Source organism: Pleurodeles waltl, chromosome 9 (genome assembly GCF_031143425.1).
Source record: "Pleurodeles waltl isolate 20211129_DDA chromosome 9, aPleWal1.hap1.20221129, whole genome shotgun sequence".
Lineage (NCBI taxonomy): Eukaryota > Metazoa > Chordata > Amphibia > Caudata > Salamandridae > Pleurodeles > Pleurodeles waltl.
In genome coordinates this window covers 342,746,669-342,773,510 of record NC_090448.1, presented here as the reverse complement: position 1 = coordinate 342,773,510, position 26,842 = coordinate 342,746,669, and the positions used below count along the sequence as shown (strand labels likewise).

Sequence of the window (26,842 nt, the reverse complement as noted above, 5' to 3'; positions counted from 1 at the left end):
TGCAAAAGGATCTCTCTGCTCTATGCCTACTTCAAACTCAATTTCTTCTAGCTAGATTGTAGAAATGAAAAGGTGAGAAAGCACTCTTTTGAATTAGTTTTAGGCTATAGTTGGGTAAGGTATTGGTACAGTTGAGCACTTCTGTAGCATATGTTAAACGTGACCTATACTGAATAAATGATACTGAAGAAATCACTATTGAACTTGGCTTCCCTAGATCACCATGTTTATAGTTTGATTTAACTTGCCCTCATGGTCCTTCCAAAAGATATTGGGGGCGAGGGACAATCTTCCCATTGTGGAGGCAGTGTGAACTCTTTCAAGTGCTAACAGGCAAGTTTGTTTTTTCTCTTCATGGCCGCAAACAAAGACTTTGTAATCTCTTGTGGTATTTGACAGGAGCGTGTTTAATACCCTTTTTTAAAACTTATATATTACTGCTTTCCAAGAAGGGTCAGGGAATAGTAGAGGATGTTCAATGGTTGGCCTGGTGAAAATATGGGTGCTTCTTTTAAAGGATTCCAAGGCCTGCTTGGCAAGAACTCTTACCTTTCAAGTAGATTGTTTATCCGAGAAAATACTGCTCATCCCAAAATCATCACCAGTTTGTTTGGTCTGGTCACCTTACGTTTAGAGCTTGCGTCTGCCTCAGACTTTATAGACTTTCAATTTGCCGAAGCTGAGTCATGGATGCAGTATATTGCAAGAGTGGGTGAGAAACAGGCACAAGCAGAAGGCAGGTTCCTAATGTTAAGTTGCAGTTATTGTAAAGGAGTCAAGGGAGTCCTGTATCTCTTAGGCCATAGCCATATCTGTGTATGTTGCTGAATTGTAAGGTTTTGAAAAACTTAACATAGCTTTTTTGTTAACTGTTATAACATTGTCATACCACACCCTCCACCCCACAGCAATTCCCCACTGAGACATCAATGGCTTCTGTGAGGCACAAGATGAAGGTTACCTCTTTTGAGGACCAAGTTGCTATTAACCACCCTCTGCCCACCATTCCTCTTTTCTGGAAGCCGGATCTTACTAGGGGGAAAGATGCTCCTAGAGCAAGTGTTTGCAATAGCATGATCTATAAAACCACTAGTAGCACCCAAACTGTAGATATTTAAAAATAAAAGACAAGGGCAAGGCGTATTCTCTCTCACTCTGAAATGTGCAATCGCTAAAGGTAAAAGCCTGTATATTAGCTAAGCCTATTGCTTAGATCCACTGCCGTTGGTATCAAAGGTTGAGTGAAGCCCCAAAAAATGTGTGCCACTCCTGTGTCTGTTACTATCACCCAGGAAACAATGACACAGTTCCTATTCTGTCCCATATTTCAGAGGTTCTTTAAATCTTGCCTTATCCCTGTAAAAGAGGGATGTAGTGTACAAAGTAATATACTGCCACTACAGAGAGTTGTTGATCTAGTGATCCTATAGTAGACGTGGGTATGTTGTTACTAGGTCAGGGAATGAATGAGCATAGAGCCTAAAACAAGACTTAGAGAGATACCTCTTGACTGATCCTTTTGCTCTTAACCTTGTTATGTTTTTATTGTTGGAGTTTCATATTTTTAGATTTGAACACAGAGAATGTTGATGTGATTGTGTTTGTATGTCAGAGTCATCCTTTTTGGTGTATTTCTAATATACAATAAATGTAACTCTAGCATGGTGTGGTTGTTTATTCAGGCTAGGGTGATTATGTTTGAGGTTTATGAGGGTGTTGTGGGAGTGATTAAGGAGGATGATATGGTACAGGCTTTACAGTTAAATCCTGTGTTTATTTTAAAGCTGGTGTGAAAAGTGGCAAATCATTGACCTGCTGCACGAAGGATTGTGGCAAGAGCTTCTGGATCATCACAAGCCAGAAATCTGCATCTCTGATTGGTGAGTCTCTTGCTTTCCTCCACATTCCTTAAATTGGACGTACTTTCCATTTTTTCATATAAAATATTGAAACTAAGTATTAGCGACTTCTCATTACTTATTGATTGTGCTGTTTCAGATTTCTCCATAGGCACACTTAAGCCTCTCCTGACTGATCTCTTAAAACTAATATTCTTGTACTCTCTCTTCAGGCCTGCCTACCTCTTCCTCTTTATCTAGACATGTTAAATTGTTACTATGCTTGCGTATAGCGGTGCATTTCACAACATTTTCAGAAGGCGAAATGTGCGAAATTTACACTATTTGACTTACAAAAAAATAACATGATTTTTGCATTTAGTAGCCTGGTTTGATTAGAAAAGTCTGAGATGTATTTCTCCTCAAATGAGAAATTGTCTTCTCAAATTAATCTCTTTCTAGTATCTTGCTTGATAAAGAAAAGTTACTTGTGATTCTGGCGAAATGCATTTAGTGTTATATGTGTAACTTTATGAAAACTATGCAGATCTCGCAAAATAATTTCTCGAGCCTCTAATTTTGCCTTCAAGTTAGACTGCTGCCACTGTTTGCTAGGATTGCTTGCCCCATTCACCGCTGTCCTTCATGTGTTTGCTCCCCTTGTTTGTAAGTAGATGAGTACCTCTTGCTTTCCGGTTTCCTTTAGCTGAGAATCATATGTTCTGCATGAAGACCCATTGTTGCCCTTTCCTTGTCTAGCTGCTACTCTGATCAACACCCGTGGACTCCATTCTCTTTCTCTCTGCTGTATTCTCTATGTAATGGTGATTAATGTTATTAATCATCGTACATCTACCACATTGTCTTCAAGGCACTTCAATGGACTAGTAGGGTACATAATAATATGCTGAATTATTTAAGACTGATAGTGTTAGATTAAACTTTAAACAATTGCAGAACAAACTGTTTTCCTGACCCGCATCGGTACAATGGGAGTTGGTAAATTTAAGTGCAGAGGAGGGCATGCCATCCTGAAAAAGGACCTTCTCCCTTTTGCAACCATCCCACATATAGTGACCAAGATTTCATAGAATTCACTGTTCATTTGTCTGCAGTGATCCTCTGAATGACGTTGATTATTGAGCAACACCCATGGTGAATACGCTTGATTAATACTGCTGTCTCAAGAACTGTTGGAATCCAACTGAATAACCATGTTCCTCCTTTAGTATATGTGACTGCCAGTGGGTAGAAATGGATGAAGATTGTGTTACTCTAGGAGTTGGTAGTGGGAAACTCCGATACTGTGACACAGATATTAGCACTCCTATAGTTCCATTCAACATTTTTTTCCCCAACAAAAAGAAACAAAATTGTAAGTAGGAAAAATGGTGCCAGTAAAATAAGGAGCAACACTAAAATCCAGATGATCCTAGCAAATCCTAGGTAGACTTGCAACCCAAAACACACTTATAGCATTTGCCCGCTATGGCTCTACACCACAAATAACATATTGCAATATGTACAGTGTCTTACTTCAGGAAAGGGTTTGTGTGACCTCTGCAGTGTCTGTGAACTGTTTGTGCTAAGAGCTTTGTTTACGGTAGAATGTCAACAGGATAGAGAGGTTACATGTGATATTAGTTTTACTATGTCTTCCAGGTTTAGGAGAATTAGGTATAGATTATTCATTTTGCCATGTAGCCAAATACACAAGTTAAGGTGAACAGAAATTCCACCCACGTGCAGTGCAGCATAGGCCCTTTCACAGTGCCTTAGTGAACATTCAATGGGACTTCCAGGGATCCTGTATTCAATGGTCTGGAGCAGTGGACATATTTCACAGAGAACATTTAAGATCTGAACTGAGCTCTTATTGGTAGGTCAGTGCCACACCTAGCAGGCATATTTATATTGAGGACTCTTATTGTCATTGCCAGATAACTGGCATTTATCTTTCAAGTCATTTATACTGATGCAGGGGTAACACTGTTGAAGGTTTGCTAGCAAAATAAAGTATGTTTTCAGGGGTTACCATAAGGAATGGCGTGATCATTCAAATAGTTCTGGAATCAAGACAAAGGCTACAGTCAATATGGCACTACCCAAATAGTGAAGAGGAAAAGCAGTAATGCCGCTCTGGGTATAAAAATGGGAAGATATGACCTCCTACAGTGTCATCGAGCTTAGGGGATAAATTGAGGCAAAATAGGTTAACCATACCGCCAGTCCTGGACACTCAGTAAGTCTTTGAGTTCTTAGATGAAACATCAGATTTAGGGTCTGTTCCGGCCAGCTACGCTGCCAAGTTCTTTGACCCTGTGCATCTCATCCCGAATGGGGGAAAAACAACCTCTATGCATGCATCAGTAAGCACAGCATTAATCTTTGTCCTTCAGGTCAAGGGCCAGCTCCTCTCTTCACATTAGGCAGTATATCTGTTGGTCTAGGTCGTTTCTGCAGGATCACTCCAAACCTTTGCCTTCACCCCTCCTGTTTTTCTGAACCCATTGTGTTGGCTTTTAGGCCATTGTGTGCTTTACCACTGCTATCCATTGCTAAAGTGCTTGTGCGCAGTCCTCTCAACATGGTAAAATTGGCTTACACCCAATTGTCACATTAATTTACTTATAGGGCCCTGGTAAAATTGGTACTACCTATAAACATGTTGGTCTGCAGCACGCATTGTGCCACCTACCTAAGTATTTTTAAACATGTCACAGGCCTGCTGTTGCAGCCTGTGTGCAGTTTTAAACTGCAATTTCAACATGGCAAAATAAAACGTTTCCCGGGCCTAAGTCTTCCTTTAATACGTTACCCCTAAGGTAGGCCCCAAACAGCACTTACGGCAGGGTGGGCTGTATTTAAAAAGTAGGACTTGATCAGACTTGAAGAATTGTGCTTGTCCAAGAATTGCACCATCATCTGCTTGGGAAAACCGTTGAAAAGCCCTTTCAGGATTGACCTAGCAGGGAAATGGAACATCAGAGAGAGCCAGGGTTCTTCTGCAAGGTTTTATCCAGAGATTCATACTCTTTAGAATAATTCCCAGCAACCTGGGCTTACCTTAGAAGCATCAATTGTTTTTTACATTAACAATATATTTTCCAATTTCATTAAAACAAATGAAAATATAAAACCAAAGGTGTAAAAGGCTGCCCCCTTTCATATATGAAGTTGATGTATTTCCAATAAATAGTAAATTGATTTGGAAGTTGTAAAGTCAATTGAACACTCTGAAATGGGAAACAAAATCCCCTTACATGCCCTGATTAATTGGGACATAGTCACGACCTTTGTGTATATAAGCGAATAAACCAATGGTGGTAAGACTGTAGGAGAACCAAATGTGATTTTCACATAAATCCAGATGTGCGTTGATAACAGTTAATTCAAGTTGCATGAGGATACCTATGAAGACCTTGAAATACTGACCCAGACTCCTTTATTGGGTGTTTTCAAGATCATCTGGCTACTTTGTTTGGATATTATTTTGGGGATGAGCATGGTTGGCACAATTGAGTATATTATCCCCGCCAAGGATTTGCCTCATAATTTAATGCTTCATATTAAAAACATTTACCAGTGAAATTAACATTACAGTACAATGGACACAACCACTAGAATGTTTCATTTTTAACTCCATTGGCCACTAAGTCAGTATTTTCCAGGAATGAAAAGGATTCATAGGGCACTTGCAGCTTACCCTCTATATTTTATGGCTGACTGCCAAGTCGTTGGTGTGATTGTCATGAACAACCTTGTTAGTCTAGATACTCTCTATGAAAGCTGTAGACAGTGTGCTCTTCTGGAACCAGTTTACGCAGAACAAGTAATACAGCTTGAATGTTGAGAATACTTGTTTGCAGATGGTGGTATAAAATGGAAATGTCCAAGAAGACAAGGGAATTGAGGCAGACCAAATGAGAAAACTATTTTAAATCAACATATTGGGTTATGAGCTAACATTGCCTTATATTGGTGTCAGGAAGTGTCACATGGCGTAGAGACATCCCTATGATAGATTCTTGGATCTTACTCCGAGGGCTGATTATGAAAAGGTAATTTACTTTGCAGTGGGTTGCTTGTGTTTAGATCACATAGTGACCTACTGATCCAAATTATGAAGACTATGACTGAAATTAATTGCTTAGTGGGCCTATCACCAGGATTGGATTACCAACTTTTCATGGCATAGGAGCAAGCATACTGTTTCACAGAGAACAGCAGTCTGAAAGTAGACAATTTATCTTAGTCCTCTTTAAATAAACTTTCATTAAAGAATGTAGAGAAGGAGGCGTCCAGGCACCTATCCCTATAGTTAGAAGACTAATGGACATCAAGCAGTGGCTTCTTTGCCTCACTGCCGTTGGCTCCACAGTAGGAGGTAGGGGCCACTTATGGATTACAAATGTAAGGATATTGCGACAGGCATATGGGTAGATGCAGATTAGCATTCTGCAAAGGTCTTCATTTCTTCCAAGTGACTGCAGATATGACCCCTTGGCATTTGTCAAATCGCCTTCTTGTCTTACTACACTGTGAGGTACTGACAGGGATGCTGAAAGGAATAATAGGAAAGATTGCAATGAATAACGGCAGAAATGGAGGTTATTAAAGAGATTTCCTTGAGGACAAGAAAGATGCATATAGAAAAAGAGAATTTTTGATCTCCACAACATACATAAGTACATGATCAAAGAACAATTAACAAGCATTGGCAAAGCCAGTGGGTCTCGCCTATACAAGGGTTATTGGCTTGGCAATGTGTTTTTGCCATGTTGCACACCAGCGTGGCTGCTATTCAGTATGGCTAAAAATGAGTGGCATGGAGTGGAGGAGTGGTGTCGTTGAGTGGATTTGTTGGAGTACAGTGTCATAGAGTGGAGTAGAGTTCAGTGACAGTGTGTCACAGAGTGCAGTGTTGTAGAACAGATTGGTGTACAGCAGAGTGGTGCAGAATAGGGTTGAGTTGGTTGGAGTGAATTGAAGTAGTGGGCTGGATTGGAGAAGGGTGGGTAGATTGGATTGGGGAAGAGTGGGGTGGATTAAGTGGACTGGGGTGCATTGGAGTGGGGTGAGGTGGATTGGATTATAATAGATTGGAGTGGGGTGGATTAGATTAGACTGCTGTGAGTGGATTGAATTGGAGTGATAGGACTGGGGTGAAGTGGATTGGATTGGAGTTTGGGTGGTTTGGGGTGGGTTGGATTGAAGTGGGATGGATTGGATTGGACTGGAGTGGGGTGGTTTGGACTGGAGTGGTGTGCATTGGAATGGAATGGGGTGGATTGAATTGGAGTGGTGTGGATTGGATTGGGGAAGAGTTGGGTGGGTTGGAGTAGATTGGATTGAAGTAGGGTGGGGTGGATTGGACTGAAGTGGGGTAGACTGGAGTAAAGTGGATTGGATTGGTGTAAGGTGTATTGGATTGGGCTGTTTTGGGGTGGATTGGATTGGTGCTTGGATTGTGGTGGATTGGAGTGGTGTGAATTAGAATGTAGTGGGGTGGATTGGATTGGGATGAAATGGATTGGATTTGAGTGGGGCAGGTTGGAATGGGGCAGATTGTTTTGAATTGGAGTAGGGTAGATTGTTTTGGATTGGAGCAGGGCAGATTGTTCTTGATTGGAGCAGGGCAGATTGTTTTGGATAGGAGCAGGCCAGATTGTTTTGGATTGGAGCGGGCAGATTATTTTGGATTGGAATGGGGCAGGTTGTTTTGGATTGGAATGGGGCAGGTTGTTTTGGTTTGGAACAGGGCAGGTTGGTTTGGATTGAAGCGGGCAAGTTGTTTTGGACTGGAGATGGGCAGATTGTTTTGGATTGGAGATGGGCAGATTGTTTTGGATTGGAGATGGGCAGATTATTTTGGATTGGAGATGGGCAGATTGTTTTCGATTGGAACTGACCAGGTTATTTTTGATTGGAAAGGGGCAGGTTGTTTTCGATTGGAACGGGGCACGTTGGTTTGGACTGGAACGTGGCATATTGGTTTGGATTGGAACAGGGCAGATTGGTTTGGATAGGAACAGGGTAGATTGTTTTAGATTGGAGCGGGGCAGATTGGAGTGGAACAGATTGTTAGATTGTTTTGGACTGGTGTAGAGCAAATTATTTTGGACTGGAGTGGGGCAGATTTGAGTGGGGTGTGTTGAATGGGGTGGATTAGGATTGGAGTGGATTGGGGTGAGTGGTTTGGATTGACGTGGGGTAGATTGGATTGGGCTGTGGTGGATTGGATTGAGTGGATTGGTGTGGGTGAGGTGGGGTGGATTGGAACGGGGTGGATTGGGCTGTACTGCATGATTATGTGTTAAAGCATAAGAAAGAAAGAATGTTGCTTTGTAATATTTAGAAAATGCGTCCATGAGCAAAAACAAAACATGAATACAAAGTGAGGAAGGAAGATGGCTATATAAAAGAAACAAGTTAATGATAGAAAATAAAGCTTAGCAATTTTGTTTGTCCTGCTGGGCACGTTTTTGCCAGTCGCACACCTTCTGTTTGCAGGGCCCTAGAAGTTAAAAAGAAGTACCTCAATCATGTTGGGAGCAGTGGATGGGCACTGATTAAGTTGAATCGATTAGTGCTTGGTCCCTGCTCTACAGACAGCAATGGAAAGGATGCTATGCCTGCAGTGACTAATTATGAGGCTGAAAAGACGAGTGCTACGCAAGCCAACGAATAGTAAGCAGTGGAGGGCTGTAAGCCCGCTGTAAGATTACAATAGTCTTGAAGAGACACACATGCGCTGTCTAGCTGAAACATAAAAATAGTTACGTTGCAGTGAATCATCATATGGTTGAACCAAGGGGTTTTCATGGAGCCTGTAGATGTTGGATGCCCATTTTCAGATACAAATGCTTTAGTGTCCCAGGTTTTTCTTTTCGTTCTGTCGATTATAAGTTCCGAGTCCTGTCCTCTGTCTTGATATCTGCACCTAGTGTTTCACCAAGTGCTGCCAGTAGTGCGACCTATATCAGGCACTAGGGATTTTACATCCATCTTGGTCTAGACCACTGGTTGCTTCAGTCTGTTAGAAGCAGGTTTTCAGACGACTCTACTGGAGACAGCACATGTTCTCCACTGTCAGGGTTTTATATCTCAAATTGAAGACATTTTATTTTTGTGGGTACTAATCTGGGTTCGTACCTGATAAAGCTGTTCCTTCTTTAAAAGATACTCTGCATTTCAGAGGATCGAACATCTATGACAAAGGCGATCAATGAGATAAGTGGCCTCCTTCCTAGTTTAGCTATATCCTTAACAGTCTTCAGCATAAATCTATTTAAAAAATCATTCAATGTATAGGACGATGACAAAAGAATAATAGATTTCAATACATTGGTGATGTGGAGCTGTATGTTACAGTCTCCAGCTTTCCAACATACCCATCTTTAAACAAAATCCTTAAAAGATTGATTTACTGGATAAAATCACCCATCCTTAAATTGAGTTTGACCAAACAAGTTCTTGCTTCTCTTTTCTGATGACTCTCCACCCTAAGCTAAAAAAATCTTGATATTTTATCCAGTCTGGCCATTTCCCTGTCACTAATTTCCAATTCCAAGTCTTTGATCTTTATCATAAACGAAAGTTCCAATAAGACAGGTCACATAGAAAAACAGAGTCAGCTTAATTTCAACTCAGCTGCTGGAGAAACTCAAACCATCCATTCTCACTTAGTCGTCAGGAATGCAGTTAAAGCTTTAGTGTTCACTGATCTCGATAGAGGCAATGCACTTCTCCTTGTCATTACCAAATTCTCAACTGCACCTTTCAGTGCCATCCTCTGTGCAACAAACCAACTTGTCATAGATGCCCAGAAATCAAATGACCTTGCTCCTTACATAAAACAATTTCATTGGCTCCTACTGAAGGCTAGAATTAACTTTATGGTTCAAGTCTTTTTATTAATATTGTTTGTGCAGACATAAACATAGCAATATGAAGAGTGACACAGCACTCTGCATTCATTTCAATCATGAACATTAGAAGAGGAAAATAAAGAAGACAAGAAACAAACCCCAATAAACAATGAAGAGAATAAAAAACAAGTACTCGTCAGAATAGTATTCTAGAGTGTCATCCCACACCCTCCAAGAATAATCAACATTTTAGGGCTCCCCCAGTGGTGTCAGGGGAGCATTGTCCGTCAGTCATGAGCTCCCGGAATTCCTTGGTAAAAGAAGTGATAAAAGGGTGCCATAGTTCCCTGTAGGAATCTCCTTGAGCATCAAGAGTGTGAAGCATTCCATCCCCATAATATGCCAGAGGCAGCAATACCACCTCGAGTGTGTAGGGATGTGGTCTATACCCTAATGTGTTAGGATATTTTGCAGAGCTCATTTAAAGTCAGCCCTATCTGATGTCCTCTACGGGTTTTGAGCGGAAATGTAAGGACACTGGGGAGTCCTAGGACTACGGAAATCGGTGGAATTGTGTGGCAAAGTTAAGGTCAGTCTCATCTATGATACTGGACCCATAGTGTATAAGTTTTGGGCAGTCCCATAATGGGTGCAGCAGAGTTCTGGGGGATCCGTATCCCCTCCAACAGTCAGCCATCCTCATCGGGTTGTCCTTTTGGAGGCGTACTGGGGTGAGGTACCAGTAGGGTAGCTATCTTGGTGGCCATTTCAGTACTGGCCATATTCCATTCAGAATGTCACGCCCTATAAAATATATCCCCCCATTACCTTAGAGAGAGTTTTCTCCCAATTTCCACCTCCCATCTCCTCTGCCCGCTGTTTTACTGACTGATTCGCCTTGATGCAGCAGACTACAAAGTTCTGTAACTAAGCACCTGTCTGGGTCTTTGTCACTAGCCATTTCTTTAAGGCAGTGAGAGATCTTTGTGCCTCAGGACGGATGTTCAGGTGTGTAAGCCAGTGGCGAACTTGAAGATAACGCTTCTATTCTGATTCTAGGAGGTTGTAAGCAGCTTTTAGCTGCTGTAAAAGGAAGTAGGCCCTCCTAATCAAACAGAAACCCTACCAATCGACAGCGTTCTCATTGCCACCCCGAGAACGATGCTGGATTCATACCTGGCATGAAGCCAGCATTGCCTAGGAGTGACATCAAGTGTTGTCCAGCTACTGCCTGGTCCATGAAAATCAAGTGCTTCTCACACTCATCCCTTCCCTATTCCAGAAGGTATCTAAGTCGGGATGCCAGTTAATATTGTAGGAGGTTCGGAATCTCCAAGCCTCTCTCTTCTGGGGGTCTATAGATGTGATCCCACCACATCCGGGGCTGACCTCCGGCCCACACAAATGAATTAATTTCCCTCTTGAGGGCCTGAATAGTCCCTGCCCGAGTCTGCAATAAAAACAGTATCCTAGGTAGGAATGTCATCTTGAGAGCGGCAATTCTGTCCAACCAGAAAAGTCCAAGGTGCTTCCATCGGGCCAACTCCTGTTTGAATTTGTGGAGTACAGGCCCATAATTGAGAGATGTGGTTGACTTAACAGTAAGTGCAATATGAATTCCCAGATGCGGGATAGACTCCGTCGCCCATTGAATCGGGTATTGCCGTGACAGATGTTCCACCGTGCTTGAAGAAGCAGAGAGATTAAGGGCCTTTGATTTATCTACATTAACACAAAATCCTACCTCTTGACCAAAGGTTTCCATTTCCGTCATGAAGGCCAAAAGGGCTGTGGTCCAATTGTCTAACATCACTAAGATGTTGTCTGCATAGAGAGTAACTGTATGCTCCACTCCACCGAAGGTGACCTGTGTTAAAGCTGGATTGTCCCGGACATGCTGATTCATAGGCTCCATATATAGAGCAAACAACAAGGGTGAAAGAGGACAGCCATGTCGTGTGCCTCTGCTGATGGGACAGGGTTCCGAGGTGCATCCATTTACCTGCCCTGCAGCCCTAGGGCTGCTATAATTACTAAGTACCCAGCTTCGAAACCGCTCACCAGTGCCTAAATGAGCAAGAGTAGCCTCCAGATGAAGCCTGTGGATGCGATCAAACGCCTTCTCGGTGTCTATAGCCAGAAGCATTATTTCTCTCCGGGAAAAGATTGCTTTATCGATGAGATGTAGGATGCATTTGGTATTATCGCTACACTGCCTGTGGGGCACAAACCCAGCCTGGTCAGGGTCTATCGGGCCCAGCATAAGAGGACCTAGTCTAGCAGCCAGTATACTGGTAATAAGCTTAATATCAACATTGAGGAGAGCAATCATCAGACAGGAAGTACAGTGTTGTTTATCTTTCCCTGGTTTGGGGATTACTACAACGGCTGCATTCGACATCATAGGTGGGATCACGCCTGGACCAGCAATCAAATTAAATAGCCAAGTCAGGATCAGAGCAAGCTTAGACCAGGAGGCCTTATACAATAAGGCAGAGAAACAACAAACACAATAAACAATAACAAACCATTATAACAAACAAATCGTGTGCCACAAAGAAGTGGACTGTCCCTCTGCAGAAGGAGTACAGGGCTGAAGTGTGGCACAGGAATACAATCCTCCGCCCCCAGCCCACCTCACTCAGTGCAATAGAGCCACACTTCTAGCAGGCCTCAGGTTGCGTCAGGTTTGTCGGGATCGCCAGATAGCAACTCCTGCACTACCCTCCGCTCCGGCGTCATAGTCTCTGGGTCGGGCCTATATCTTCCGGGCCTCTTCTTCTTCCTGTGCCAGCATGCACGTTTGCAAGCTTTCCGGTCATGGGGGTTGGTTCGTCCCGCGGCATCAGAGGGGTCCTCTGTGCCCAGCACCTGGCACGCCTCCCCCATTGATTTAATTTGATGCAGCTTGCCCTCCAGCCGGAATATAATCCGAAAGGGGTGGCCGCGGAGCATGAGTTAAGTGAGCAGTCACAGGCCGAAATTCTCGTCACTTTTGTAAGGTAATAGTGGCTAGGTTGTGATAAAGCATGGGTGTGTGGCCTTTGAACTGGACAGGATGATGCTCTCGGGCCCTGCAGAGTATACTCTCTTTTAGTCCATAATCGTGAACACAGACTAGTATTTCCACCGGCGGTGTCTTCTCTGGTTTGGGTGGGGCCCACTCTATGCACACAGTCCAGTTGCATTGCTTTGTGTTCTGGAGCCTCAGATATCTGCAGGAAAAGGGCCCGCACATATTCTTCCAAATCCACTCCCTCCGCATTTGTTGGGACCCCTTTAATGTGAATATTATTTCAGGACCATCTATTTTCAAGGTCCTCCAGATGGACCTGGAGGTCGATCTGCTGCTCCCGTTGCCTGATGTAGGTGCTCCACTTCCTCATCACAACCTGATTTATGATCTTCTATGGTCGAAACTCTGTCTCCTACCTCCTCCACCTCACGGTGAACCTCTCACAAGTTGTTTGATAAGTCCTTTTTAACAGCCTGGAGGTTGTCACGTAGTAATGCAAACAAGGCCTCAAGGAAGGATCTGGTCTCTGGGCCATCACTGTCCTCGACTAATGATCGGAGACTGGTAGGAGTCTGGTAGGAGTGCAGGATCGCCGGAACTGCCCCTAGCGGACTTGGTCAGCATGTCTCTGAGGGAGCTGTCTTTCTTAGCTCTGGCCGATGCCATGTCGGCTCCATAAAGAGGTATGCTGTTTAGTGCAGGTGAAGTGGCCCTGGCTGTCTTCGCACTTCTCCTGTGTCGCATTAATCAGAGGAGACCGCAGCAGTGTGCCAAAACCCCTGTGGATGTGACCATGAGTCCAAGCCTGTGGGCAATAACCTCGCTGCACCATCCCCGCCTCAGCCCCTAGTCAGCAGCCCTAGTGATCAGCCAGCCGCCAGGCAGCATGGATTCCATCGGTGTCAGGGATCAACCAGTCAGTGCTGCGCCGTATGGGCTAGCAGGGGAATCTGGCACCCAAATCACCCAAAACTTCCTCTGCAGACACAGAGCAGGAGGCCTTATCTCAATTGCAGCCGTCGGTTGAATTGGACATTCGGCTTGGGTCCGCATGTGTCAGCACAGTCAGCTCCGCAGTGATTCAAGACAGGGGGCAAAGGGACCACCAGGTCGGCCCGTCAACGCTCCCGGTGGTGCGGCGGTCATGTTAGTGAGCTCATTCGCTGTTCCACCTTGATCACTTGTTCCTGGCATGCGGAGGCTGCACCTCAGGTTGCTCTAGACTCTCTCTCCGGCGTCCCAACTTCAGCGGCCAGGGAGCCGGGATTTGTTATGTGAAAGACATTATTTATCGGGCTGAGATGGCGGTGGGGACAGAGCAACAGGAATGCACGTCCTAACCCCCCACCATCTTGGCCACCCACCCCCCAGAATTAACTTTAAAGTGTCTTGATTAATATGCACAGCTCTTCACTCTGGCTTTCCAACATACCTCAAGGACAATCTCCTCACCAAAGGAGGTGGAAGAAACATAAGGAGCACCCTCCAGCCTACACTTTAAAAATCCAATAACCTAAAAAAGTTAGACCGTACACCATGTCTTATAGGTCAAGTATGACCTTTTAAATGTCAGGAAAAGCTGGAAAACTCACTTTTTGCAGATAACACCTCCCAAGCTAAATGTCTTATTTCTTAGCTACTCTCTGCTATTTCAGTTTGCTGTATCGTATTATTTTGTTTTGCTTAGTTACACGGGAAATATGTAAACTCATGGTTGATGATCTGACGGGACTGTAAAATAAGTCTCAAACAACAACCGCCTAAACAACTTTGTGGTCCAGATAATTGTGAAGCAATTATTATCAATTTCAACCCAATTATCTATGAGTGTCGTCTGATGACATCAACAGTGCCCCAATTCATACTCATTAAATTAGGCTAGAATTGCCCTAACTCCCTTGTCCGAAGTGTCTATCTGCACCATTACTGGCCGACTGTTGTTAGGAGGCCTCTTACAGATGTGTAGTACCATGCCTGTTTCAGGGACTTAATGGTCTCCTGACACTTGGTAGCCTAGGTCACCCCCTTTTAGGGCTGTTTTCCTGAGGTTGTGATCGTTAGAACGGCAACTATGATGCCACAATTTGAAACACACCCCACTGGTGTTAGCTAGTCAAGATGATGATGTTCAGTTATTATTCGCTCTGACTACCCATTAAATTACATTTAAAGCAATGTACTGAAGAAATTTTAGGGTTTCTGCCCCACAATGTTACCTGATTTCACCAATATACAAATTGAGTGTTTCAAATTTGTGTGTTAATTCAAATTTAAAAACGTATTTCGCAACAAACCGGTGGCAAACATTGAACCTATAATTGGACATATGGAATGTAACATGTCCATCAGTGATGTATGGGATGTCCTCAAAGGCCCAAACTAATGATTAATGTCCCAGATCGCAAAATAGTTCCCAATTTGGGCATGGACAGTGGCCTTAAAACAAAATCTAGGTTCACTCCTACATTACCTTCTGAGAACATGATTGATCTTTTCTAACTGGCTGTCACTCGGGATTTGCATACCCTAGAGGATTCTTGCACATCAAGACATAGACACCTATGACAACACAATATTTTGAAGCCTGAATGGTTAGCCTTACAAGGTCTAGCCAGAAATAAAAATGTTGTCATAAAAGAAGCAGATAAGGGTGAAAACATTGTCATCATGAACCTAAAGAACTATACAGCTGAAATGGATAGACAACTCTCAGATACTAATGCTTATCAGAAAATATCTCACAATCCCTTGACAGAGACTAATTTACTCATTAAACACAAATTGGAACGCTGGAAAGGACATTGTTTAATATCCGATTCTGAATACAGATACCTCTACAACTCTACACCTAGTGCACCTTGCCTAAACATTTTACCTAAAGTTCACAATTAAGGATTTGATTTCCCTCCTGGGAGACCGATCATATCGGGCATCAGCTCCTCAATGGAGAAAATGTCATAGCACATAGACTTGTTTCTACAACCTTTAGTATAGAATTTACCATCCTACTTTAGATATGCTAAAGACCTACTTGGCAAACTCTCAGATTTTGAATGGACTGCTGGGAATCTCCTAGTAACTTTTTAAAAACTTTTTGTACACATGCATTCACAAGGAACAGGGCCTTTCTGATGTACAACATTTCTTAGAAACCAGAGACTCTACACTATATGAACATGCTGTGATGCTAGTAGACCTGATCAATATTGTTCTTGTTAACATCTTCACGCATAACAACAAGTGGTACCATCAGATTCAGGGTGTAGTGATGGGCGCTAAATTCTCTGTCTCATTTGCCCATCTATACATGGGATGGTTCAAGAAAGTGCATGTGTGGTCCCACTGCCCCGCTGAGGTTGTTGAGCATGTCATATATTGGGGCCGCTGCATTGATAATATCATTTTGTTTTGGTCGGGAATTGCTGACCAATTGGTTTCATTTGTACAACACGTAAATACCAACACATACAACATCTCCTTTTCATATCATTATGATGCACAACAGATTGACTTTTTAGATATTACTCTGTCCATTGAAGGGAATTGGCAAGAAACCTACTATTGTACACAGCAGGGGAAAAACATTACGGATTTTTTATGCCATCCTTTTCTGAAGACCACTTCCAGTACGTGGTTACCCTGACCTCCCAAGGTTTTTTTTATGTGGCTCATGCAATGTATGTCAATTTGCTAAGGACAAGACTCTGTGTTTTCAATACAGTACCTACAAGCAATATACTATGAAGATATTCATAAACTGTAACACCAGATTTGCCATATACTTGTATCATCTGCTATTACGGCCTCATCTGTGTTGGCACTACAATACGACAATTGAAGGAGAGTATCCAGGAACACACGTCCATGTCATCCAGAATAAGAATATCATCTATCCTCTGGCTGCTCATTTCAATTTGTCTCATCAGCACTGTGAGATACTCAAAAATGCAATTCCATGGTTTGGATGTTGTGTAACCTCTAGCCCTAGCTGGACATAGAACGATGGTCCTGAGACGGCTAGAAAGCAGGTGGATCATCAACTCAGAGCAGTTGATAAAGGACTCAACACTGACAAAGAACTGTCTGTATTTTTGTGATCAACATCTTTCCCCTTGTTTTCATGTATATGTCTGTTCTCATTGTTTCTTGTCTCATTTATCATATAAGTATTGTATGGTAAGAATCACAGCGATTGAACAGACTACTGTTCTGGCTTCGACCAATAAGCTGATCAGTGAGTGACATGTTGATAATCAATGTAGATTACTTCTTTTTCCTTTATACCATACAATGCATGTTTATTGTATTTTCAGTTTGTTTTTCTGTGGTATACATTCTCTGCAGATACCATTGGTGGTACCTCACTTGGGATTTACCTCACTATATTACAAAGTCTCACCGACTTTTCTCTCTACCTGTCTACTTGGCACTAGGGCTTTGTTCCCCCGATCCTTTTTTGGCATTGGACACCATATACCGCATGTGAGGCTTTTAATAATCCCCCCTTTCAGTACCTGATACTCTCCTATAGCATTTAGAATTCTAGCTAGTATAAATGTTTTCCTCTTTGACATATATTTTGTGCCTTCCAAAGAGGTACGGTTTTTCTAACTTATTTTTTAACACCAGCAGCAGCAGTCCTTTGATGGCCAGGCTACCTATGGCTCACACTTGGCTTACACCTTTTGCCCTTTTTAGTGTTGGCATGTGCTTTTTCTTCTGTTTTTCGTTTTATTATGACGCAGCAGTATCACAAAGTTTGTTTGTTATGCTCTTTTTTCCTCTAGTTATACCGTGCGTGGCATCTATGCCAACCTCATCTCATATACACACGTTTCTGTTTCTTAAACACTTTTCCATGATGGCTGAAGCACTTTTGTTTGTTGTGTAGACCTCTGTTAGTCCTTCCTTTTAGGTCTAACTTCATGCTGACAACTTCATAAGCACACCATATTTGGCATTCAAGTCTCTACACTGAACACACTCGGCTGCCAGCTGCCGATAGATAAGAGCTTGTTCATACGGGCTTGTTAGATGCCCATTCCTGTTTTGTACTGTATCTTGACTATAGCAGTATGCTGTTAATGAGGGACTTTGTCCCCTTTTGTTTACAGGCGTATCAAGGCCAATTTTATCTCATCACTTTGAATCAATGCCATAAAATATGATTCAACTACTTTGGATGACCTTACATTAGATGCGGCCATTAAACAGGTTGTTTTTACTTTTATATCCTAATGCCCATTTTCTTAGAATCAGTCCCTGAGAGATATTATTTACTTACCTGGCCTTTATTTCATGTTGAACTTTTTGTAGATTCTACAGGTTTCGGGTACTTCCGGTGTCTTTCCTCTTTCTTACCAAGCGTATACATCGTAATATTGCCATCAGGTAACTACTCTATTTGGTCTGATTAGCAGTCAACACAGGGTGCCCCCCTTTTTATCCCACCTCGCATAATGTAATTGGTCTTTTTTTGTATCCCATAGACACTATATGGGTGATCGTCTGTCTTTCGCATATTATTCTGTACTTCACTGGTGTTATTGGCTCTCTGAATATGTGGTACTCACAGGGGCTATTCCCCTTATGATATGGAGTGACATGTAAATCTGTGGTCTTCACAGGTTACTATTCCCTTATTTCTCTCATGATGTCGAGGGTTAGCAACACAGGGCTGGCACCAGTTTCTGTGGTGCACCACATTAATTGTTATTGAAGATCACTGTACACTAAGGGTGTATCCCATCAGTGTTTTGGTTGAGTGTTCATACACGTGGTTTATGTTTACATCTGTTGTTCTGTACTGTTCTTGTTTCTTTGCAGCCTTGAGGAAGTCCAGGAGGACGAAACACATGTCTCCTGACATTTGGTTTTTGGAGTGTATAATTCTCCATCTTTGAAAGAAATCATTACTATAACCATACCGGACTAACTTGAACTTTAAATAGTGACTACTTATTTCTGTGAGTGTGCTCTGGTGTTAGCGACTATATATTCCCACTCTAATCTCTAGATCGGGCTGTGCACCTTGTGGCAGGATGTTATTCACTATATTTGCACCAATTTGTATACTTCTCTTGCTGTTCTCATGTGATGATCTTATGCTTGAAACTTAAGATTACATGTGGATGTGCGGACGAAAGGGACACTTCCACACTCTTTCTTGCAAATTTGTCACTCACATTGTGCATCATTTTGGCCAACTTTCTTCTGAGCGTCAACACATAGTCTATATTGTCCCGAGTGTAGGTCCTCCAATCCCCTCCCAATCTTCCTTCCCCTCTGTGAGTGAGGGGTATTTAAACAATGTGACCGTACAGACCTTCAAATGAGTAGAGCCCACTACTGTTATAGAGACCCACGTTTTATGGTGTGACATTTTATATTGGTATAAATGTTAAGCCATGCTATTTTATCTTTGTGTTATGTTGTACAATTCAGTAATAATGTGTTGATCAGCCATGCGCAGCTATATAGTGGCATGATGCCTTATGCTGGATTATCTATTTTATTGTGCAGACAACAAACCTAATTGTCGTCACACCCTTGAATTTGTATTTCATGTAGTTGACCTTGTTCTTGAGGAGCTGGTAGGCAGCCATTTGCTGGCGGCTCTTCATGGCGTTTGTGGAGGTGACCATGTCTCTCCCTTACCAATCCAGTGTCTGGGTCTCTGCCTCCCAGCCACATGCATGCAGATAATACACTTCCGCTGTCCAGGGGCATCCAAAATGCAACCCTCATAACTTTGTATTTAATACTGTGAACCAAATCCAAGGGAAAACATCCGAAGACATCTGCTCTAGTGTTTTCAACCTTTTCAGTGTTTGCATTATTTACCTCATATATTGTGGTATGAAGCACTGATCAACAGATTACTGCTTCCTTCAAGCACAGCCCTAAAGCTCTTGATACTTCCCTATATATGCATTCAGCGAATGACGTTACGCTTCAAGCTCCTGAGTTGATCAACTGTCCTTGCTGAAGTGGTGGTCTAGGGTTTGCTTAGCACTCACTCACTGCATCAAAAGTACCAAAGAAATGTACATGTAGCTGATCAAAAGTCCTAAAACATTTCTTAGGCAAATATGTTTCTTTCTACAGTTTTGCATCTCCATATTGCATGCTATCTCAAAAAGCCTTCTCTAAAGTCTTAAAACCTGATTTAAAAACTGACCTTCACTTAGACGTTTCAATTGCTGCCTCTCCGTGTTTTCTTTTATATGATCCTCTTTTCATTTTTCCATTTCCTGTTGATGCCTCCTCTCTCTGGGTAAAGCCTACTCTGAGTCACACGAATGTTTGCCTTAATCTCTATTATTGTACTTCTGAAAATTGTCCACACTTTATTTCAAATATCATAACCTCTCCTTTGAGAGTCATACCTCTGCAACCTAAGAATGCTTGTCTAGGTCATCTGTTACATTCCACCACACATCTGCAAGAATTCACATACCTCCTTTAATGATCATATCTAACTCCTATTAACTTAATCTAGCACAAACAAATGAGCGTGAATGTGTGGGATGATTCCCATGAAAACTCAAGACGAATCCCAGTAGCCAACAATAACCATTAGTCTAACCACTGACCTTGGGTTCAGGAGGAGCATGCTGTCTGGCTTAAAGTGTCTCAATATTTAGTCAGTGGTAGTAAGCGCTTTTTAACTGCAATTACAGTATAACAAAATGCTTCTTTGGCATCAGTTCTCATTTCTTTTTCAACCACTTTGACTTCAGCTCCTGTCCTACTGCTAAGAGTTATTCAGGTGAATGATTACTAATTGCTAATGAGTTCACTTTGCCACGATCAAGCAAGGGGTGAAATTATTCTGTTTCCATAACTGCTCAGTTATTTTACAAGCTACCACTATGACTAACAGAAAAACTTCTGCTCTCTCTGGTACCCCAAACGTAAGTGGGACCTGTGCCTCATACCCTGATATCACGGTGTTGTGATGGAAAAGGTCCGCCTGCACGGCTCTGGACACCATACATCCCTCCCATAATTTTCCAGCAGCAAGTTCTGTAGGTTTTTTAATTATTTGCCTTGTTCATTGCCACCAGTCTTGTTCTGTTCATGTAGGACATGGATGAAGTGTGTTTCTGTAGTGTGTGTGCAGAAGGCTGTATGTGGAGAGTGCCTGAGGCCAAATAGAAATCCATTGGGATTTTCTGCAACAGAGTGTTACCAAAGATGAAGGCTTTTAGAGAGCCCCTGACAGCAATGTAATTTTCAAGGCTTCTCAGTACTTCTTAGGTCCTCCCTAGTTAATTTTGTAGAGGTCTACTTTCACAGGACATCCCACAGCCACTGGGGATGTGCTGAGCCTCTCTTCCCCTGGACAGTGTCCCATGCAATGCCGCACAGACTCCTTTCTCTCGTCGGGCAAGAAGGCTTCTAGACCCTTGAGGACAGATCCACAGTATCTCCAGTAGAGAGGTCAGGTTTCAGGTGATGCCCGTTCGCTTCTGGGAGACTGCCTGCCAGACACTAGCCCTGAGTATATAGCAGCTGTTTGTTGACCTGCAGTCAGAAGGGGCTTGGAACTGGAACAAAGTGTGTGGTTTGAGTCCCGGAAAGAGGATATGAATCCACTGTCTCGAACTCTAAAACCTGTTTGAGGTGGTTCTCCAGGTCTCATCCAGAAACATCGTCATGTCTCACAAGTGTCTGCAGTCCCATCTTAATCCCATCCATTCACCAAATATTAAGGCACATAAAGACTAATTAGTAGTTCCTTGATAACCAAAAGGCGTTGTGGAATATCTAAAGAAAGCTCTGTCGCTATCTCCTTTACTTCAGTGTCTGGGCCTCCTTTGCCCTGCAACAGTAATGAAGGCTGTACTTATTACACTTTCTGAAAGTACAGTTCTCGCCCTGTATCTTGTGCAAGGCAAGGAATATCCAAAAAGGATTTCAGTTATTCCAGTTCTGTCGTAGACAGCTCAACAACCTACATGTGGCACACTCACAAATGGTTTATACACAAACAGGATGTTAGCACATGGGTTTCACCATACCCATAAAAGTGGAAATTTTATACATGTGAGCCAATAGGCCTAGACTCAAGTGAGACAGGAAAAAAGGTCTGGTCACACTATTTGTTGTTAAAACACAGTATGTTTTGACAGCCACTTTGAGCTATAGCTATACCCAACACAGGGACAGTAGTCAGCTGCCTGTAATGAGGGCTCGCTGGGTGCATTGCTCCTTGTCACAGGAGGTTCAGGCTTCACAAAGTCAGGGACAGGCGTAGACCACTGCACACACGCTTAGATTAGCGTGACAGCAGGGCCAAAATAAGTCGGGATACCAGACACGCATACAGTTTGGATAGGGCAGAGGAGCACATACGTACACTATGCAAGGGAACATTCCTTTTTTAACCGACTTCGGCATATATTAAGGACCGGTGTGTAACCTTGACCTGTTAGCTTAGGAAGATGTTTTTTTGTTCCTCGCTCTCAGTGATTAATTTTTAGTTACTTTATCTAATAGAATAGAGAAAATAAGCGGTCTTTATTGTCACTTTAAGGGACGAAATGATGCTGCGGTGAAGTCCTTGACTCTTTACTATTGAACTGTTTTTTTAGTGTAGTTACATAAATGTCTCACAAAAACATATTTTGGGGACACAAGTGTGGTGTTGAACAGGGCCGTAACAGAAGCTCCTGCAGCCTCTGTGGTGCGGGGGTGCCCCAGGCTTACCGATACTCAGCACCTTGAGACCCTACGGGTGATTGGCCGCGCTATACTGATTGATTGACGGGGCCGCTCAGCCCCTGCTGATGTGAGCGTGGGGTGCCCCTTCAGCATATTGGTGGGGTCGTCCACGTTATGTTACCCCACTGGTATTGTACAATATTGAACATCCATAATACATTTTAAAAAAACAATTTAGGTATGTCTTGTGGCAATGTAAGAATAATATGTATGCCTCCGGGCTACATGATCAAGCGCGGGTATGTGAGATTTGTGTCATTTACTTTCACACAGTTATGTGACATTTTGGCAGAATTATGAGAAATTACACATGAATAAATGAAATGATAATCTGTCATTTTGCGCTGTATTTTCCTCAATTTGTGGTGAAAGAATGTAGTTAACAAAAGCACGATGAACAATAGCCACTTCTGTTCTGTTGTTCACAGTTATTTTTTAACCCAAGTGATATATATTGCTGTAAATTTTTACTGCGAATGGGGCGTAATTACGCAAAGTGAGATTAAGGTGGAAATTCATATAATAAGCTTAACATGAAATTCCCAAAATAAAGCTAGAGTTATTTAAATTACGCTCAGGCCTAAAATCAACCCTTTACTCTTCATTTCCCTCCCCCCGGAGCCCCACTAGCTCATCACTCTCACGCATCTGATAGCAAGTACTGATGGGCCTCATGCGATTGCTAGTCTATACACTTCTATTGAAGGAGGCGTGTGTAGATGATAATGACTAATGTAAATGAGAAATGCTTCTGTCTCTGAATAAAAGTCTGCCTATTGTGCTAAAAATAAAGGCTTCCCTTAATAATAGACATAGACTGTTACACTTTCTGCACAGGGTTTTCTACACTTCTGAAAAATAGATGTGGGGTTGGTTCACCTGCTTTTACCTGGTGTGAATGTGGCATTGTTCATTTCAACAAAGTTTTGGTTGGCAAATGATTGTTAGACATGTGGATTCCTTCAGACATAATTGACTTACTGACACTGTTGGTGGCTGCAGTGTTAAATAAAAGAAAATATATGATGTCTTTATATTAGGTGTTGTGGAAAGGCTGGGTCCACCTAGCCGGTTTAAGACACGTTCTTTCCCTCTAATCAGGAGTGTTCCTAGTTGGTATGGACGTCAGCCTGTTCCAAAGGTCTGGTTTTCCTTTTTGCCTAACATTGTTGCCACAACATCTGTGGAGCTGGCTGGCTAGATATATCCCTATGACACAGCTATTGCTTGAGTTTCTCCTAAGACCCTCCTCCTGCAGATGTATTGCTTTGGTGTTGATTCATTAGGGGAAGGCCCTATAGGTTGAACTATCCATCAGAAGAACAAATTATCCCTGATAATGATTTTTTTGTGGATACTGTACCTACCTGTAGATTCCTGTCCCAACCTCCTGCTTCACCGTTCTGAACCTCGTTCTGAACCTCCTGCTTCACCGTTCTGGGGACTATTTTAGTGTGCTTAATTAGCTTCTAAGTTAATGTTTATGCATTGCACTTCTATAAGTTTTCATCAATTTTGTATACTCCAGATGGTGCAGAACAAGAAGACAGCAACTGACATCAGTGGGTGATGACATATAAGACTCTGTATGTCACATCTGGGGTGATGTTGTCATTGAGTCTGAACAGTGTCGCCACTTACCGTTGGTTAGAAATTGTCTCTGGTTGGCAGAGGTATGCACCCTGTCGAAGTAGGGAGTACAATCCTAGTCAGAGTAAGTCAGTTACAAACCATAAATTAACCTGTCCTTACCCTCTGGTAGTTTGGCACAAAGCAGGCAGGCTTAACTTAGGTGGCAATGTGTAAAGTATTTGTGAAAACACCACACAAAAATGGTACCACACCAGGTTAGAAAAATAGAGCTTAATTTAGTCAATAAAATAAGACCAAGACCACAAGTCTAATAAGTAGAAGTTGAGATATGAATTTCTAAAGAATATCTGAAAATACAGTATAGTGGTTAGAAACATAAAGCGTCTTCCAGGGCTATCAAAACACACTAGACCGGATGAAATCCAAAAGTTCAGGCTGACAGCCAGCAATGGAGCATGGGTCAGAGACAGTCCCAGACAAGTTGCGCTGAAGTTTCACCTTCTCAAGAATTGAGCCATGAGCCCCCTTCGCGGGAAAGAAGTTCTCTGGGAGCAAGGAAAGCTTTGCAGCGGTCGCCCGCGTGTTTGAGAAGTTGGCCAGGCATCACGGATGTGCGGGCTGGAGCCTCACAGTCACAAGCAGTGAGACAAACTTCTGGAAGTTTTGGTGATTCTTTGGGTGAGTGGCGCAGTTTCGGAGCAAAGGGGCCTGTTCGTAGTCGCGAAGAGCCCAAAATCTTGATTTCAGGAGCCTAAAAAACACTTCACTGGCCCAACACCTGAGAGGCATCTCTTGGCGGTCAAGAACTTGTTGAAGACAGGTCCAGAAGCGGTACGGAGCCTGTTATGTCCCCGAGGCTCAGATCAGCAGGCCAGTAGACCAGCCCTTGAAGTCACTTTGGAGGCCTGGGTTTAAGATGGACGTTGCAGGTCCAGTTCAACTTCCCCAGGCAAGAGGGCTACAGGTCAGCACAGCAAGAAAGCAGTTCCTCTAGATCAGCAGTCCAGCAGATTAGCAGTCCTTGTAGCAGCACAGCAGTCCTTCTTCCTGGCAGAGTGTCCACAGGTCCAGAAGTATACTCAGTTGGTGGTGTTCGAAGTCCAGTTTTTAAACATTGATGACCTGGTTCTGGAAGGTAGGAGAAGCTCATAGACAGTGGCTTTGGAGTGCAGGTACTCCGCTTCCTCCCCAGGCTCCAAGCTAGCTGGATGGTCAGTATAGGGTTGTTAGGCCTATTGTTTGTGGACAGGGCACAGTCCAATCAGGGGTAGGTCTGAGGCATGCAGTTAGCTCCACACCCTTTCAAGCCAGTTAATGGCCCATCAGGGCCATCAAGTCACACCTCACCTCCCATTGTGTGTGACTGTCTAGAGGGAATGCACAACCCCAGCTGTCACCCCACGACAGATGTGTATTGGAGACAGACTGCAGGCATACAGGGCTAAGAGAAGGATAATGCCAACTTTCTAAATGTGGCATTGTCAAAATTTTAACAATAAATTCAACTTTACCACTAAAGAGGATTTATCATTACAAGTCTATAGGTACTATACAAGGCAGATCTTCCCCTTCCCGATCAGGAATTACAGCTTTTTAAATGTAATAAGGAATTCCCAATGTTATCCTATGAGAGGGGTAGACCTCGCATTAGTGAAAAACAAATATGGCAAGGGCTTTTAAATGCCAAGTCGACATGGCAGTGGGATGCTGCAATGTCATGCCTGGAACCTTTTAAAGTGCTACTTAAGTGGGTGGCACAAGCAGTCCTGCAGACCCCGTAGTAGCATATAATTTACGGGCCATGGGCACATGTAGTTTACTTTACTAGGTAATTATAAGTCAAATAAAATATGCCAATTATGTATGTACCAATCAAACCACATTTTAGGGAGAGAGAATTTGCAATTTGGCACTGATTAGCAGCAGTAAACCGCTCAGAGTTCTAAGGCCAACAAAAACAAATTCACCAAAAAGTGAAGGAGGGAGGCAAAAAGTTTGGGGGTGCTCCTGTAGAAAGGGCCAGGTCCAACACCGTTTCAGAACTGTTTACATTTTCCCTATCTAGTCTGATGCCTATGGAAGTTCATGCATTGAGGAGTCTGGAGAAAGACTATCCACCAATAACTTTGTTACCGAAGGTAAGTAAATTTATCATCTTTTCTTATACAGTTTTCCATAACCCAGCTTACTGTTTAATTCATATAGACCTACATTTCTCATTACGTCTCTCCCTGTATTGCAATCTCTTTAGGTACACTGTTTCTATTCTCTCTAAATACAAAAAAACTGGTCATCTTCCTCCTTGTGGTACTGCCATACATCTGGCAATATTCCTTCTACAAACCAACTTACCTCTCAGTTGTCTTCACTGTGCATGGTTTGTTCTCCCCCACATACAAGGCTGAAACCACCCAGCTGCTAAACCTTTCTTTGCATATTACACCACTCCACAGAGAACTGAATCTCTATCGCTTTACTACTTTCCCCTAGGTCAGTCTTCTCTACAAACCCGGCTACTCTTTTGCTGCTCCTCTGTTTTTTTTTTATGGGCCATTGTGGTCAGTCCTGCGGCCACATTAATTAGTGCCTTCCATTGAGATGAAACTAGACTAACACTGACCACTTTGTTTTAATCTCCCTTCAGGTATGCTGGACGTGAGGATTGTGGTTGTGAATATGAAATCTCAGTGAAGCTGCTGGCCTCAGACAGAGAACGGGTGATAGACGAATATAACTTGAGACCTCCCCCTATACCCCAGTGGAATAACCAGCACCACCACCAGGTATAGTTGTTT

The 26,842-nt window shown here is 42.8% G+C and overlaps 1 protein-coding gene across 2 annotated transcripts in view; it reads left to right on the top strand.

The window, feature by feature from the left end:
- Positions 1-26,842, top strand: part of LOC138259288 (F-box only protein 27-like) — a 284,291-nt gene that overhangs the window by 189,392 nt on the left and 68,057 nt on the right. For both annotated transcript variants that reach the window (XM_069206908.1, XM_069206907.1), the window contains exons 7-8: positions 1,785-1,880; positions 26,692-26,830. In XM_069206908.1, coding sequence (XP_069063009.1) covers positions 1,785-1,880; positions 26,692-26,830 — 235 coding nt within the window. The remainder of the gene's footprint in view (positions 1-1,784; positions 1,881-26,691; positions 26,831-26,842) is intronic.